General features: G+C 38.5%; 1 protein-coding gene across 6 annotated transcripts in view; it reads left to right on the top strand.

Moving 5' to 3' along the window:
- The window catches only part of mtcl1 (microtubule crosslinking factor 1), a 76240-nt gene that overhangs the window by 26682 nt on the left and 31220 nt on the right, over positions 1 to 18338 (top strand). For 3 of the 6 annotated variants that reach the window (XM_015049074.1, XM_015049077.1, XM_015049080.1), the window contains exons 4-8: positions 80 to 139; positions 1263 to 2639; positions 10419 to 10559; positions 14376 to 14471; positions 14897 to 15118. In XM_015049074.1, the coding sequence (XP_014904560.1) occupies positions 80 to 139; positions 1263 to 2639; positions 10419 to 10559; positions 14376 to 14471; positions 14897 to 15118 (1896 nt within the window). The remainder of the gene's footprint in view (positions 1 to 79; positions 140 to 1262; positions 2640 to 10418; positions 10560 to 14375; positions 14472 to 14896; positions 15119 to 18338) is intronic. The other 3 variants (XM_015049078.1, XM_015049079.1, XM_015049075.1) reach the window with 2 other exon arrangements.

Below are 18338 nucleotides of genomic sequence, written 5' to 3' on the forward strand. Positions count from 1 at the left end.
TTTTAATTATTTTTTTTCAGTTGCAGCATCATTAATGATCTAGGAGAACATTTTAAAAACTTAATTTTCTCTCTTTTAGACTGCACTGAGGCGACGCGGAAGCAGGGAAGCTTTTAAGGACAAGAAATCCTCGAGTCAGGTAGAATAAATCCCTTTTACTTGAACTGTTTTATGCTGTATACATTGTCCGCCATATAAAAATGATTGAATGTGAAATCTAGGAGTAAAAAACCCCCCACAAATCTAATTTTTTAAAGATAAAATATTGCATATTTTAGAGTAGCAGCATCTTGCACAAACTAACCCATTTAATAAATTAGAATATTATTGAAAAGGTTACTTTATTTCAACACCGCAACCACTAATTGCAAATATTAGTTTCTCTAATTCTGAAGTGTAAAATCAACATGGTTTTTAGTGAAAGCTAATGCTAAAACGCTAACTTTCATTTACCCTTGAAAGACTCCAATCCTTGAGTACGTATTGATTTTTAACATTATAATTCACATGCTCTATAATGCCCTTATATGTCATGTTTATGTTTATATCTTGTTCTCCATTTTCCATTTTACTTTGTTCCTGTAACTTTCTTGTTTTAAATAAAGTTATTGGTGGAAAAAAAGAGACAGGAAATGGAACTCCTGCATACACTTCAAAATAAGAGTATGAATATAGATGTACATAACATAAACTACTTGATAACCAGAAGTTCAAGACAGATGTCAAATTTTATTCAGCTGAAAGTTTACAAAACAAAAATTAGCGCTTTATAATTTATCTGAAAAAGTTATTTAGGAGAAGCTAAGTGCGCTAAATGTTTTGAGAGTTATCAAAAGCGCTAAAGAACAAGTCTAAAAATTCGGAGTGGCCGTTTCAGAAGGCTCTGAGCTTCTGCCTCACAGAGCGCCCCTTCAGACTAGCGGCAGCAATTAGCAAACACCTGGTGGAACTGCGCATCTGCTGAGTTCATTATATGAGCTACATCTCAGTGAAACGTTGGTGAAAACATTGCTAAAGGCTTAATACAGGAGTGATGTTGTGATGACTTCCTGAAGGCAGAAATTCAGAAAGAACAGGAGCTTCTTAAAGAGACAGAGACCCAATTTCAAGACTTTAAATTACAAAGTCATGTTTCTTTTTAAGTCATGTTTGACATATATAGCAACTAAAGTTACTTGATTGTGCTATAAAATGTCACTCTGCCAATTAAAATCTCAACTTTGCCATTCTCCAGTCTTGACCTGCCTTGTCTTTGTTCGCAGGAGGACAGTGCAGACCTTCGGTGCCAGCTCCAGTTCGCCAAAGAGGAATCCAGCCTCATGAGGAAGAAAATGGCAAAGCTGGGTCGTGAGAAGGATGAACTTGAACAGGAGTTGCAGAAGTACAAATCAGTTTACGGCGACATTGACAGCCCCCTTCCCCTGACGGAGTGCGCAGGCGGCGGCCCTCATACGACTCGAGAGGCCGAGCTCCGACTGCGCCTGAAGCTGGTGGAGGAGGAAGCCAACATCCTGGGGAGGAAGATCGTGGAGCTGGAGGTGGAAAACCGCAGCCTGCGAGCGGAGAACGAAGACATCCGCAGTCAATACGAAAGAGACTGCTTTGGGCGGGAACCCTTCGCCAGCATGCCCTCGTCTCCTTACGGCGGAGACCCGTTGGAGTCCGCGGGTGAGCTGCGGCGACATCTCCAGTTCGTTGAAGAGGAAGCTGAACTTCTGCGCCGATCCATCTCTGAGATTGAGGACCACAACAGGCAGCTGACGTCTGAACTCAATCGTTTCAAGTTTGGCCCCAGCAGTGCCTCCGGACTCACCGCTGACGAAGGCGGCGAGGCGGGATTGTTTAAATCTGGGAACGGGGCCGGCGGTAACGGCTCCAGCTGCGGGATGATGATGGAGGAGCTTAAATCGGCGCGGATGCAGATCAACGAGCTGAGCGGGAAAGTGATGAAGCTCCAGTACGAGAACCGAGTCCTCATGTCCAACGTCCAGCGCTGCGACCTGGCCGCGCACCTCGGCCTTCGCACCGGGAGCCCTCGAGACAGCGACGCGGAGAGCGATGCCGGCCGGCGAGAGGCTGCCGAAGAGGAGGAAACGGGCCGACTTCTTCTCCTACAGCCAAAACGGGAGGGTCCAGTTGGCGGAGAGAGTGACTCCGAAGACCTGTTTGAGAAAACGGGAACCACCTCAGGGCTGGGAAGCATCAAACCCTCGGATGGCAGCGACCTGAGCGCCATTGAGCTCGCCAATCGCAGAAGAGAGGAGCGGGAGTCATTCGCCAACGTGAAAAGAGAGGCGGACCGGCTGGGGAAGACCGTCGATCGTCTGATCACAGACACAGACAGTCTGATCTTCGAAGGCAGGCTGCTGGTGACCACAGGGGAGAGCCTGGAAGGCGGATCCAAACCAGACACTCAAGTTCTGGACACCATCAACACTCGCATGAAGGCTTTCCGTACGGAACTGCACATCTTCATGGAGAAGCTGGACCACGTAGGGGACGGGCTGAGAGAGCGGACCGACGATCTGTCTCCAATGCCGAACCTCACAGAGTCCAGCAGCTTCCTGTCTACGGTTACGTCCATGTCCCGCGACTCTCCCATCGGCACCTTCGGAAGAGACCTGGTCACGGACTTCCAGGTTAGTCCACGACACTTTACTGCGGTTCTGTTCAATCAAGGTGACATTTTTGCTTTAATTTTCATTTCTTCTGCTGCCTTAGTTCCTTGTAAAAACATAAAAGGAAAAACATTTCTAATGACCGGCTCAAGCAAAGTCCTCTTACGCTCTTACATTTATACTAGAGCTGAAACGATTAATCAAATTACTCATGATTAATTGATTATTAATCATCACCTAATTTAGTAATCAATTAATCATTAGCTGGAGTATATAGACTCCAAAAAAGGTAATTTGCAGAAAGAAGAACATATTCAGATGAGTAAATAAGCTAAAACTGTACAAAAATAAATACATTTTCCATTAAAGATAAAACCAACCCGTCTCTATCTGTTCTACCCAGAACTCGTCAAGCGGCATTTTCGCTTCACCAAGTTCAAAATATGTGAAAAAAAAACACCAAAAACTCTTCTATTTACCACCTTTTCCTGTCCAGTTATTAATAGTTTGATAAAAAATAATCAACAAATTATAAGTGAAGCACAAAACACTGAGCTTTTCATGTGATGTTAGAAGTATTTTAAATGCAGAAGCATCTTTTGCTACAAATGATTAAGAGTACACTAAAGGGATGCTACGTTATTGCATTTTAGGCAATAAAATGTTCAGTTTCTTATATAAGAAAATTAATTATGTGTTTTTTTTTTTGGCATCTTCTAATGTATTTCTAATATCTAAATGGAAAATCTGCAGAATATGCCAGTTTATTTTAATTTGATTTATCGGTTAATAGACAGTATAATCGATAACTAAAATAATCATTAGCTACATCCCTAATTTATTCAATTTCCAGTCTTAAAAGGATCATCTCAACATTAAACAAAATTGATTGGTCCCTGTCTTTACCTTCGTAGCAGATCAACCCAGATATATGGCTAATGATGGGTGAAGTCATTTTAAATGTAGGAATCTATTTGAGTCTGCATTAAACTTTCCCAAGTGTTCAGTCATTAGAGGAGCATTTAAGGCCAAAATCAACCAGATGAGTGCTTGAGTCAGCAGTGTGTGTGGAAAAAAATCAGTTCTAATTAAAGATGGTGGCAACAGTGTGCAGCAACCTGCACAGACAGGCCCGTCAAAGGGAAACCATCAGGTTGGAGCAAAATTCAATCTTCTATAGTCTCTCAGATTAATTTTCTAGCCTGTCCTTAAACAAAATGGGTTCATGACGTTTCTATAGTACTTCATCATAGGATAGATTCAAGAAAATTAAAATTTCAGTTTACAACTACTGCACTATTTGGAAAGATGACCTTGTCGTTACTCTTCTCTGCAGAAGAAGTGCAACTAAAATACTTTGCAATTGTTTTTTCTCCACTAAACCAGTGCTAATTTTTGTATTGCACTAGTTAGTGTTTGCACATCCTTAAAAAAATCTAAAATTAAATCTCTAGAATGTCTTAGAAGCATTAAAAGATTAAAATACAGTATTATCTATATTTTGGATTGTTTGGTTCGCCTTGGTTAAAGTTGGAGTTTGTAACTTTTAGAAAAAATATATTTTTTACATATTTGTTAAAACTGTCACCATATTGTGACAGTTTATGAGACAGATAATCGAAAGATCGATTACCTTCACCTCCTTCCTGAGTTACTATTGCCGTCTGAAGAAATGCACCACTCCAATCAAAAACAACCAATCAGAGCCAGGAGGAGGATCCCAGCACTGTCAATCAACCTCATATACACGCTGCTAAATCAGCTAATGGTGGAGAAATGACCTGGTGTTACTGGAAAACTGTTAATCTGCTGCCATCAGTGGATATGCTAAGTAGCCTTAGCATTCATGATGGGGCTCTGCTGACAGGGAGAAGATTGACAGCACTAAGACCCGCCTCCTTATTCTGATTGGTTGCTTTTTGTTAGCTCTGGGAAAGCTTAATTTATTTTCTCTCATTATACTGTCACAACATAGTAACATAGTTTCAAAAAATGTGAAAAAATACTTTTATAAACGTTACATACTGCAGCTTTAAGCATTTCTGAATAATTTAAAAGAGTTATCTTACTGTAATGTGGTACTAAAGCTGAAGTGTTGATATTTATTTTTATTATTAAGGCTGACCTTAATGTTTCATTGCGGAGGGAAAAAAAATCACCCTGAAAAATTGAATGTTGTCAAAAATGTGGTAGTTCCCTGTTGACCTTCAGTCTCAGGTGTCTCCATGATAAGCCACCCAGCTCTGCCACACTGGCAATAGACACCACTTCTCCTCAGTCCCACTGCCATCGCTTTCTGCTGCCGCTGCATCCACATCTGCATCTCCATGCACATCCTCATAGCCAGCAGCCCTGCCTGTCCGCCTCCCTGCACTCACAGCCTTCCTGCTTCCAGTCACCCGGGGCGCTGAGCGGAGTTTGCTTGGTGTGAATGGAGTAAGTACTGAACGGGTCACAGCAGCTTCTTCCATCTGGCTCAACTTTCTGGGCCTCCTTCTCTATTTGTTGCATGGTAAAAATTTATCTTTAACCTTCTGCTGCATTATTCTGATCTAGGGGTGGGCAATTATCGTATCGTTTATCGTGATGAATTCCTTGTCATGATGAGATTTTTGATTTATCGTTGTCACTATAAACTTCAGTTAATGTTTAAAATACTATTTTTTCTACTGTTTTTTCCACAAGAGCATCAAGAAATATCAGCAAATTCAAAACTATTACATTTATTGATGAAGTTTTCGTCAAGAATAATAGTTTGATTTATTAGAAGAGTAAAAGATTTGTTTTTTAGTTTGCCGCATTGGTTTATGTTTAAATACTAAAGGTTTCATATGTATGTTACTATTTATTGAATGACAAGAGTGGGCAATTATTGAATAGTTTATAGTTTATGATAATATATTTCTTGTCATAAGATTTTTGATTTATCGTTCTCACTATAAATTCCAGTTGATGTTTAAAATACAATTTTTTCCACAGTTTGTCCATAAGAGCATCAGTAAATATCAGTTCCTGTTTAAATAACTGTGAAGGAAACATACCTAAGGCTCAGGCTTATTAATGAAGTTTTGGTCCAATAAAATTATTTCATTTATTTGAACAGGAGAAAATTTGTTTTTAATTTAATATATGAGTTAATGTTTAATACTAACAGTTTGATGTGTACATTAGCCTGAGCAAGGTACAGCTTCCACCAGAAATTAGTTTATGATTTTTAGTTTGATTGTAGAATTTAACCATAAATCTTGTTGTGAAACAATGTACGCTGGATTCCTATTTACTAAATGACAAGAGCAGGGGTGGGCAAATATTGTGTCATTTATCATTTATTGTGACAAATTTCTTATGATTTATCATTGTGGTGATAAATTACAGTTAATGTTAAAAAACTGACTAAGATATTATTTTTACTATTTTCTTTACAATTTTTTCACAAGAGCATAAATAAAAATCAGTAAATTTGAAAATATGATTAATTTAAGTCTCCATTTGCAGTTTAGTGATATAAATCACACCTCTTTAAGTATGTTGGGTCTTGAAAAGAAGCTTATTTCAAATAGAAATGTTTTTCAAGAGCTGGTTATGAATTCTTTGTCATGCAAAGTAATTCATACGGTTTCTATTATAATTTTTATTGTTATCACAATAATGCTATAAAAAATTATCCACATTGCCCACCCCTATTCTGATGATCATTTTTTTGCTGCATAAATGGTTTGGCTTTTGTGTTTTTACAATATGTCATGTCACAAACTTAGACCTACAGGAGGGAAGTGGTAACGCTATTGTGTTTTTAGAGACAGACTGTAAAACGTGAGGAAAAAATAACATGTTTAGTGACATTAGTTGCATGGTGCTGTATGAGTGGCCTGTGGAAGAACCTTGTTGCCTGGCATCCTGCTTTCTGTCCATGTTTTACTGCGGCTCAGTGTAAGCAAACATGTCGCTACGGTTTACTTCTCCAAAGCAGCTTCATTATCTCTCTGCTGCATGATCAAGCAAACATCTTGTGTTTTTTTCAAATCAATCAGACCCTGTTAGAAATAATAATACCTCTAGGAGAACCCCGTCTTCTTTGTAGAGAAAGTTTTAAAACTTTCTGAACGCTCATTTTGTCTAATGACTTGTTCCTGCTTTGCTTCTCTACCTGTAGGATTTACTGGTTAGTCTGGGAGAAGCTGGGTGGTTTACACAGCTAACCGCTGCTTTAATCGCCAGTACTTAGTCCTGATGCTTGTAAAAAAAAAAATACATTTCAACAGTCACCAAAGGAACAATAATACTCTTTATAATGTATTTTCCCTGAAAAACATTTAACTGCAGATTTAATTTTATATTTATGACCTAAAACAAAACAAATTCCAGGAAAATGTTCCAGATCTACTCCTAGATTCAGGGTCAAGTTCTCAACCGAATGAAGATTCAATAATAATGTCTAACTCAAGGTAGCGTTAGCATAAACTTGTTACATTATGAACAAAAAAAAACATGTGTACCATGTTTTATTCATTGTTAGTGACTCAAATCTGTGACTTAGGCTACATTCACACAGCAGGTCTTCATACTCAGTTCCAAGTTTTTGCTGAAATAGTTTTTTTTTTTTTTTTGCGTGGTTGTTCATACTGCCGATTAAAGTGTGATCAAACTTTTAAAAATATGGATAGGGTCTTATTTAAAAATTAGAAAGCATTAATGTTGACCATTTTCAAGTGGTTACATTGTTGTATATTTGATCAATCCAGACATTTGCTCCGCCTGTGTATACTTCTTTATTCATTGAAAGAAATCCAACCATATCTAGTCAGTTAAACGTTTTTAGATTTCAGAACATATTAAAATAAAGTTAATTCAGAAATTGAAGAAAGGTTCTTTGCATACTGCCGACAAAAGTAAAAAGAAAAAAAAATATTTAAAAATTATTATTTTTTAAATTTACTTTAAATACAAATGCATACAGATCCATGATTTTTTTTTGTATGGTTACACACGTAGTTGACTGGGGATATTTGATTAACGTGGCCAATCTCCAAAAACTACGTTAAAAAGCCGTTACAATGAAAGATGGCGGAACAACAGACCAATTTACTTCATAATCGTGCTATCTGATTTCTGAACAAACACACTGGTGAGACTATTGCACTTGGCTTTAAGAAGTGAAAAACAAAATGGTTGCTATGGCAATTCCGTGGTTTCTATGACAACAGGCGGTAACAGCTGTCACTCGTTTTGCTTCCAACGTGCCAATACGTGGTTTGGAGTTTTGAGAATTCACGTTGAAAAAAACGTGAATAGCTTACTGATGAAGTTTTTCTCCGGCAAAATTATGTTTGACTTATTTAAAGATTATAAGATGATTTTAAGTTAACAAATTGTTGAGACCTAAAATCTGACGTATGTGTGCAAGGTTCAGCTTCCAGCAGAAAATTAGTTTGTAATTTTTAATTTGATTGTAGAATTTAGCCATAACCTCTTTTAGAAAACAATGTACGCTGGATTCCTTTTTATTACACAACAAAAGAGTCTTTCACTGTTTGTAATAGTAAATATAAACTCTATAGTAGTTAATATGACCTTTTAGCTGAATAAAGAAATGGTACAACTTATTTTAACCATGAAAAAAACTCCAAAGTCTTCAGTTGGACTTAAAATCTGGGATTTCACTTTCAAATGAATTGTATGTCATGCAATCAGGGATGAAAGTTAAAAGGTGCAAATATTTTGAGTAAATAATTAATCTTATCCCTTGTGGATTACTGCAAAAACCTTGTAGTTATGGTAATAGTACGAATAGAGCTTAAGTGTTCAACATCTTCCAAGTTCACGAGTTTTTATTTAATTCTACCTACAATAAATGAGCTAAAGACTGCAGCACAGACAGAAATGTACACATTCTCCCATTAAAGAGCAGGTTTGATTTATTAGCCTTGGCTGTTTGTGGCTCTTTCTCACTCACTCATAAAGATCTGTTGATGTTTGCTGTTTGATTACACGAATCCAACTCAAACTGGATTTGAACTTCACTGGAATAAATTAAACTGAGTCTTCTCCATTTCTTCCAGCTTTGCTTCAACTAAGGCAAATATCATTAGCTTGTTTACACATCTTAAAAGTTTAACAAGAATATTTAAAAGCAGAGTAACCTACTTTTCATAACTTTAACTTTTTTGCGACTTCGTATCAAAGTAAATATGATGAAAATTTGTAGAGTACTTTTTTTTTTTTTACTTTTTGGAATAGATGCTCAGAAATTTAAGTGCAATATCTGTACTGATGTTTCCTGCTGTGTGATATAAAAAACTTTTAAGTTTAAACGGAGGCTTAAACATTTCAGTTAAAACAACCAGATTCAAATGCAAAATAACTTCCTCTACTATAACTACCCTAAAAAATATTTCTATTTGGAATAGCAGCTACACCCTCTTCTGTTTGAATCCTATTTGTTGTTTTTGTCATAAAACCTTCACTTAATCTGCCAGTATTTGAAACAAATCCTAAGATAAAAAAATCAAGCTAATTTGCTGATTTTTGAGCACTGAATATGTTGTGTTTGTCTTGGAAAACTTTATAGCCAGATGATAATTATTAATGTTCAAGCTTCAAAAAGTGCAGCTTTCCTTTTTCAAATTAAAATTTCAAGGGATTTTTTTAGAGGAACATTATGAGTATTTATTCCTTTGGTGAATGTTTTTTTTTTTTTGCTAACTTTTTTAGCTTGCAACCGTTAGTACATTTTAGCACAGTTTCAAGGCATGCAACTAATGAATTCCTGCTTACAACTTTAAAAAAGAGGAATCATTAGGAATTTATATTTATATATTTATTTATTTTTTTCCTTTGTTCCATGCTTTTTTGTCTTAGCAAACTAAGCTAGTTAGCTGGTAACCATTAGCACATGCCTACTACAGTCTCAAGGTATGTAATTTTACAATAAAATTGATTAGGAATTCATATATATTTTATACTTTTAGTATTTCTTTCCATTGATCAATGCTTTTTGTCTTGGGAAGCTTTAACTTTATTGTTAGCTCGTAATCATTAGCACATGCTAGCACAGTTAATACGTTAAGAGGTTCTATAGCTTGTAACTTGTTTCTGCTAAAACCCCTATGAATTTTTCAATGCTACATTCTCTTGATATAATTTGCTTCATACAGACTTCTAGACGCTTTCCTTAGACTTTTGCTTCTATGGCACACATGACTGTGCGCTGACATGTGTTGGAAAAACCATTAGCGTGCTAGCTCTCGCTCTGCAATTTTCCGTGGTATTTCTCAGCTGTTGGTTTGGACTCATGTATCCCCCATTGCATGCGCTTCATAACAAGTGTTTTGCATTCTTTTCCCCCCGGTTCCCTCTCTTTGTTCCTCTTTGTGTTCCCATCAGATGTTTCAGCCCATGATTTTGTTCATCCTCATTCTCGTTCTCTTCTCATCTCTCTCATACGGCGTAATCTTTAAGTTGGTTTTCCTTTTTGCGCTTTTCTTCGTACTCTAGTCTGACCATTTTCCACACCGTTTAGTCCGTTAGTTGATTTTTTTTTTTTAATTTGCGTCCCCTCTCCTGCTTATATTCTTTATCATTTTATTTATTTTTATTTTAATTTCCCCCTCCTGCTTGCTTTCTTTCCTTGGTCCCTTACCCTATTTGGTGTCTTTTGTCTGTTTTGTCCACAATCCACTTCACACATGTCCCCCCCACCTCTCATCACGACCACGGCCATCCCTTGTACCCGTTGCCCACCTTTCTACCCCTTTACCACGGCCACCACCCCTTTATCCTCCCTTCCCATGTCACTCACAGTCCGTTCAGAGGGATGAGCTGGAGTGGCGTCTAGGACAGGAGCGAGGCGTGGAGCCCCAGAGCCAGGTTCGGGGCCCGGCCCAGAGCAGGGGAGCCACGGGACTCCCCATGTACCACAGACCCCTGGCTTTAAGAATAGAGGTCAGTGCCTCCTCCCTCCTCTATATCTCCACTTCACCACCAGTTTAGGCCCTCTGCCAGGTCTTAACACATGGATCTGAACAGGTTTTGAGACGGGTGCTGTTTTAGTTTAATTGCTCCCTCAACTAAAATGATTCAAAGCAAAATGGGACTTAAAGTTTTCACCTTAGAGTGAGCAGCCGTCTAATGAAGCTCCACAGGGTTTAATGAATTTTTAAGTAGAATTTGAAAACAATCTGAAGCTTTTAATGCTGAGCATACACTGTAAAAAAAAGTATCTAATTTACGGTAAAATACCAGCAGCTGCGGATGCCAGAATGTTACTGTTCTGGTGAAATCCATTCTGGTAAAATCCGTGTTTATACATTAAAATTCTTTCAACCACAGCTGCTGGTATTTTGCCATATTTATATGTTAAAATTCTGTTCTTCTCCATGTATATGTATTGTTAATGTAAGTACAATCTATTTTCTCCAAAAACATGGATTAAAAATGTGAATAATATATGTTTTAGTTAAATAAGATGGAGATTCTGTGAGGGAGGAAAATCTTTGTGAGGTTTGTAGATTAATAAAAATTATGAAAATTTATTTTTTTGTAATTTTCCGTCAGCTAGCTGCTGGTATTTTACAGTTTTATTAATTCCCCAGAGGGAAATTAGTTTGCAGTAGTCATCAAAATACACAAACGTATAAATCACATTTATTTTGTTAGTGCACTTATAGATACTAAGAATATAAAATATACATTTCAGAAAATCTAGAACGTGGTCTGGATACAGTTGAAGCCAGGGAGATAAAGCTCAACAATGGCTGTAGAAATGAAAGAAACCCCTAATTCGCTGATTTCTATCTTAGTCATCCTAAAGTGGTGATCAGATGGAAGAAAACGAACTCTCTAGACTGGATGTTAAAAATCAGTTTAGCTCTCACACGCTGGGCGTATATTTGTTGGAGCTGGGCTTTCTTCACTCCAGTTATCTTGTTTGCCACATTAGTGAGCCTCATCAGCCTATTTTTACTAGACCAGGGACGGAAACCAAACCAAGCCGTTAAGACGCCAGCGGACTCATTCAAGACACTTGCTGCCAGTCGCCTCAAGAGCAGCGCCAGGCCAACATGTCAACCCCATTTCTAAGCTAACGGACATTAGCACCATTTGTAATTAGCTTATATAATACAGGGTTTCCCCCAAAAGTGATCTAAACCCAGTGGTACAGGTACTAGAGAAGTCCACCAGTTGCCCCACTGTGTTTTTGTGTTAAAAATGTTAAAAGTTAACAGGAGCTGGTAAAACTAAAACAGCTCAAATGTTTCGTATTAAACATTTAGGAATACTGTTATTTATTATTAGTCGTTCCTTATTTCGCCTTTTCATACTTTTCTAGTTTCACTTCTTCAATTTTTAGATGTGGGAAATGATGTTTTATATCGGCTACGAGCCACTTCGTGCAAACGTTTTGCACCCACTTTGAAATCCAGTGATTTAAAATATTTATTTACAATCCACCTCCAGTTTACTGTAAAGAAGTCAGTAATCTAGACTTTGAAAATAAACATATTTTTATAAATCTACTAGCCCAAACAGGGATCTGAAACACAAACAGTAGAAATAGTTTATGTATGGGATTTATAAATTCTTAAATTGAGAAATATGTAATAAATTACGCTTACAGTTAGCATATTTTTATGAATTTTAATCGTTATAGTTCTTGAAAATATTTACTTAACTGGTATGCAGTGGTTTATTACATGGATACAAACCTGTTGAGCGTAAAATAGGAGTTGAAATGGGTGTCCAAATTGACCCAAAACTATTATTATTATTATTATTATTATTATTATCAAATATTATAGCCTCTCAGACATGTTTTGTGTCATTTTTACAGTGTGATCAGTTTTGGTCTAATTTAGATTTTGCTTTTTGTTTGTATAGGGTGAAATTCAGTTAGCTCTCTTATAAAACCTTAAAAATGTCCCTGAAATTTATCGCGTTTGACATTCAAGCAACAATCATTTGACTATAAACACAATCGCACCTCTATGGAGGATGTTCCTGTCAAAAAAAGTGTATGTACAAGTAAATGTGTACAGAAAAAAAACTTCAAATATGTCAAATCAAATATATAATATGGATTGTATGTTTTGTTTGTGAAGGAAATTATAAAGAAAAACCCGTTGGCTTGTGCATACATTTTCATGTTTTTTGACAGCTATTTTTCTCCATACATTCCCGTTACATTTACTAATGTCACACCCCCATAGCTACTGATGGTTTGATTTTAATCTCTTTTATTTGTTTGTTTTTTCCCCGTACATTTCATACACGCAGTGATAGTTTGGATTACAGTTGTTCTGCTGCCGGTTTTTCGTCCTTCAAGGCGTCAGCAGCTAAAATCTGCTGTTGATGTGAGTCTGCACACATTTCACCCCGAAGCGAGGCGATGCCCCCTGGCGCCGGTCCACCACTGAACAGACTCACTTTCCAGACTCAACTGATTAAACTAAGCATTTAAATACACGTTTTGCACCATAAATATCATGTATCTCTTGTTTTTAGCGACCTGGCTCTACACGCTGAGGCCATTCATAATCACCGGCTGATGTTTGTGTTTATAGAGTTGCGTAATGCTGGCAGTGGTGATGCGGCACATTGCTGCTGTAGTCACAGTTACAGCACATTCGAGTGGACTTTTTGTTCATCTCCTATGCTTTCAGCAGCAGCGTAATCTGAGGGGTGAAATAAATGAATGGGTGAATGGGAAAGTAGCTTGGATATGGCAGGATTAGCACCGCGCAGTCAGCATGTGTGATTTGCATTTCATTTGACATTGGGCTGACAGAGAGGTGATGCCGGGTCAGGACAAACCGAGGAGCTCAACTTACGACGGAGCAAACTGAAGAGGTGCAGAGATGGAAATCAAAAATGTAACATTAATTCTGTGGGTTAAATTTAGCTATGTGGTTATCAGTTTTTAACACTAATGATCATATCCATATTCATAAAAATACGTAAAAGCAAATAAGAGAAGTTCTTGCTGAAGCTGCATTATTCAACCTACAACATTGATTAGAAATACATTTATGTGCATCTAAAAAAAGAAAATTGCATAAGAAAATACTTTCATATATGGGTTACTGCTAATTAATGCCCAAAATTCAGTTTCTCTGAAAACTATTCAGTTAGTGTTTTTCAAGGTGGGGGGCATGGGTGCCTGGAGGTCCACTTACAGGCATATAGGGGCCCAAGAAAGCTGGAGGGATGGAAGAAGATAATTTTTTAAATATCTAATAAATTGTTTAATCACACATTTTTAGTCATTTTTAAAAATTAAAATCTAATCTACCACCATATTAGGGCTATTGTAGATAGAAAAAAAAGAGAAAGTAGTTTGAGCCAAAAAATTCTCTGAAATTTTCCAAAAAGAAAAAGAAAATTTTAAACCAGATATTTTTGAGAAAAAAATTGCAAATTTCTAAAAAAAAAAAAAAAAATTCTCAAAAATTTCTGAAATTAAATTCTCAAAAATTATAATGCCACCAAATATTAGCTTTAAGTGTTCAGTGGTATTTTAATTAACTGAGATGCACATGTCTTTAAAAACAGCACAGTACCAAATACTTTAGTAAAGCTAATTGAAGCATCTTCAACAAGTTATCTGACAAGTTCAACTGGTGGTTTCTTTTGCAGTGAATAAACGAACAACAACAAATAAAATCAGCAGGAAAATCCTCATTTTACCACAACTTGGATTGTGGTAAAACCTTTGCATGGATCTTAATAAAAGTTTTTCTTTTTGTGCTGTTGTGGGTTCAGCATCGGGACACGGCGGCTGCTGAGGTTCAGTTTCGTCTGGATCACGAACGACGGATGAGAGGAGGATCGGAGGAGCCTGGCAGCAACCTGCCTCAGGTACGTCATGACATCACAGCAGAGATTTGGACCTTAGTTGGACAAAGCAAGGCTTTAAGGAAGACTTCATTCCACTTTGTGCAGGTTGAGCTTTTTGCACGTAAATAATAACAAACACTTTAATGTGCAGGAGAGGAATTAATTATTAAATTTGGTAAAACTGCTTTTTTTCTACGATACTCACTGTTTTTCTGAGCCAGTAAAGGCTTTTGAATTTAGTTTGCCTGGTTTTATTTGGTGGGTGGTGCAGTTGTCTAAATATTTTTTTAATATTTAAATGACATTTAGCACAGCTGTTGAAACCCATAAATTGAGGCTATTAGTGCTTAGTTGAAGAATCAAATGCAGATAGGTATATGTGTTTATATTCTAATCACGATTTTAGCTTAATAATCTGTACAAATCGACATGTTTTTCTGTGGCAGGGGGAGCAGCGTTTACGCCTGGAGACGCAGCGTGAAGGCCTGGAGCTTCAGGGCCTCCAGAGCCACGAGGCGCCCTGGGCTCAGGAGCGAGCGCTGCTGCAGCAAGAGGTGCGCCTGTTCAGACGCAACACCATCATCTTCTACATGAAGCTCAGGGGAATCCTGCTGCACTGGAGGCTCGGCTGCAAGGGCGACTCTGGAGACGAGACTGCCGCTCCCGACGTGAGTGACGCAGCTGCCGCTCTCAAAAATACAAACAAAGACGGTTATCTGTCTGCTGCAGGTTTCAGACTATTTACCTTAATGATCAATCAACTGAGTGAATTTCATGGTGCTTAAATTTGGTGTTTTCCAGGTTTGGAAAGTGCTTGAATTTTGTACATAGTTCTTGAAAGTACTTCATATTCAAACTTCACAGTTTTGAGATAAAGTGCAATCTCACCCTTGATTAAAAGCCTAAATTTGGAAAGCATAGTTGACAACTGAAACCAGATATTTTCATACACTTTATAAAAAGTCACTGACTTTGTTACTTTAGGACGTGTTTCTTGATTTCAGTGCAGATTATTTCTAAAGTCTGTCAGATTGCAGGTTATTAAAACCAAGGCAGTAAAGACGATAAAAACCGAGCTTCTCATCCTGAGTTGTTTGCAGTGGTGGAGATATTTTGTCTCCACAGGGACTCGTGTACCTGCAGGTCTGACAGCCGAGTGGCTCCCAGGCTTGATTGAGTCTCTCATTTACTGTTTGACTCGTCGACTCTGCAGTCGATGTTCCACTTCTGCTCGTTATCCTCCCTGGTTTCTGGTTGATTGGAGCCGCAATCTTTGAGATTCATGTTGTGTTTCATTTTGCTTTTTGTTCAGAGGATTTCCTGGAGATTACAGCCTTCAGCAAAGTTTGACCTTTGCTGTTTAAATCTCTGTCGATGGAAAACCGAGTGCTGTAGTTAAAACTGCAGCATTGATTTAATGATCTTAAGGAATGTATGTGTTGAGGATTTTGACCTCTATTGCTGGATTTTCTTAACTGACCACTGCAGGGCTTCGGTCAGAAAGCACGCTGGTCATCAGGTGCTTAAATAGGTTTCCTGAAGAATTATGTCAACGGTGCAAAGAAATTGGAACAGTTTCTGAAAACACAGAAATAATAAATAATGGTTTAAAATTAATTTTGCAAAAAATGTCAATATAACAATTCACAAGCAAGTAAAAAACATCAGCATTAATTCCCTCTGCGATAAGGGCTGTTTAAAATTAAATGATGCAAAACTTGGAATCAATCTAGCTCTAACTGGTCAAAGCTCAAAAACTAACGGTTAAATGCTAGATAGTTTTAATAAAAATCAACCACATTAAGAATAAAACAGACATTAACAAAACTGTAGAAACATACCAGCAACATGTCAGTAGTGATAATTAGCATTCATCTATTCATGTCACATGACTGATACCTCTACTCACATCATCAATGACTGTGGCACCGGGCTCAACAGTAAACAGAAAACAGATCAGCTGACGAACGTCAAGAAGAAGAAAATAGACGGAATAAACCTCCTTCAAAATAAAAGGAAGCACTTCAAAATAAAAGCATAGATATGAGACGTTGAACTACTTGAAGGATTACTAACAGCCGCCCCCACATTTACGTGTAAATGTGTAAACCCAGAGATTCTTCAAGTCTCTTTCATGTCATCCTGACGTACAGGAAGCTCCATGGGTCGAGCAACTGGTCTCATGTAGACTTTGTCTTTGACCTTGACTTCTGCTGTTCTGATGCATCCGTCTGGACTAGTAACAGTCTTAACAATTCTCCCGATGGGCCATTGAGCTTTCGGAAGTGATGGGTCAATGATTAGCACGACAGAGTCCACAGTGATGTTCTTCAATGATGTTTGCCACTTCTGATGGGTCTGGAGGTTCGGCAAGTAGTTCTTTATGAATTGGAGCCAAAACTGATCCACTAGTGCCTGACAGTGTCGCCATCTACTTTACCCGATACTGCCTGGAGCGTAGGTCACTGGAGGCAGAGTGGCATCCTGTCGTCCATCAGGAGGATGTTTGGAGTGATGGGGTCCAAATCGGCTACATCAGCCGACACGTACCCTAGTGGCTTTGAATTTAAGATTCCCTCTACTTCCACCTGAACCGTATAGAGAACATCTTCTGAAACTGATTGATTGCCGACTGAAACTTGGAGGCCAGATTTAATCGAATGTATTTCCCGTTCCCATGCTCCACCCAAGTGGGGAGAACTCAGAATTCAGTGGGTTGAATTTAAAGTCAGTCTGGTATTCTATCAGTTGATCTTTCAGTTGTGGTTCCATGGCTTCAAATGCCTCCCAGAGTTCTCGTTCAGCACCTCAGCAGTTAGTACCACAGTCTGATAGCACTTCCTTTGGTCGACCTCGTCTGGAAACAAATCGGCAAAGAGCAAGGAAGAATGCATCCACATTCATAGAGTTCAGGAGTTCTAAGTGGACCGCTCGGGTTGTGAGGCATTTGAAAATAACACCCCAACGCTTCTCTGTCCGTCTACCCATCTTCACCAGGTAAAGTCAAAAGCAGTTCATGCTAGCCGAATAGAAGGGTGGACAGAGAAGCCTGAGACGTTGTGGAGGCAGATCTGCCATCTGGGGCACCTTTGGTTGAGCCCTCCAGCGTCGACAGGTGGAGCAGTTGAGTTGGTGGTGTCGGATTGCCTGTCATCCTCACAAGATTCAGTACTGTCTTTTTAATTCAGCATAGACTCGTTCGGTGCCTGGATGTAGTAAATCTTCGTCCATGTCTTTGATGAGAAGTTTTACTGCCGGGTGCCTTGGGTCCAGCACAATTAGTTGCTGGACCCAATAACGCTTGGGTTCTCCAATTTACTGTTTCTGTTGCCGCCCCATGAGCTTGTCGCATGGCTTCCACTAGTTCTTTCCATGAATTATACTAGGTAGCATCAGGGATGAAGCTGTGGGTTCTACAGCTGTGAAGCAGCAGAAAGTGATACCTTTTAATTCAGATGAGCCCACTGTTGCTGTTTGCTCTGGTTTCTTTGGCCAGTTTTCAGCACTCTGTTTAAGAAATGGAGATCCTTGACTCCAGCGACCAGGTTCTGCTACTTCCAGCAGTGGTTTTCCCCTTGTTATCATCAGCAGGATTGTTTGGGCTGTCAATGTACCGCCAAGCCTGACGGTCAGTTAGTGCTTGGATTTCCGACACACGGGTTTTTGTTTCCAGAAGATTCATGGCATCTTGGTCCTCTCGTGAGTCCTTTCGGAAAGGTAGGACATCAAGTTGTCTTGACCTCTCCAAATTTTGATATAGAAGGTCTTCTGGGCTGACGAATGAAGTGAAAAGGCGCTGTTGCACTGATGTTTGGTCTGACACACCCTTTTCTGCTCCTTGCAGGGCCCATCCAAGGGCAATCCTTTGGATCCTTTGCGGATTGGCTC

The sequence above is a fragment of the Poecilia latipinna genome, unplaced genomic scaffold (assembly GCF_001443285.1).
Source record: "Poecilia latipinna isolate Pla-1442-1.1 unplaced genomic scaffold, P_latipinna-1.0 Scaffold925, whole genome shotgun sequence".
Classification (NCBI taxonomy): Eukaryota; Metazoa; Chordata; class Actinopteri; order Cyprinodontiformes; family Poeciliidae; genus Poecilia; species Poecilia latipinna.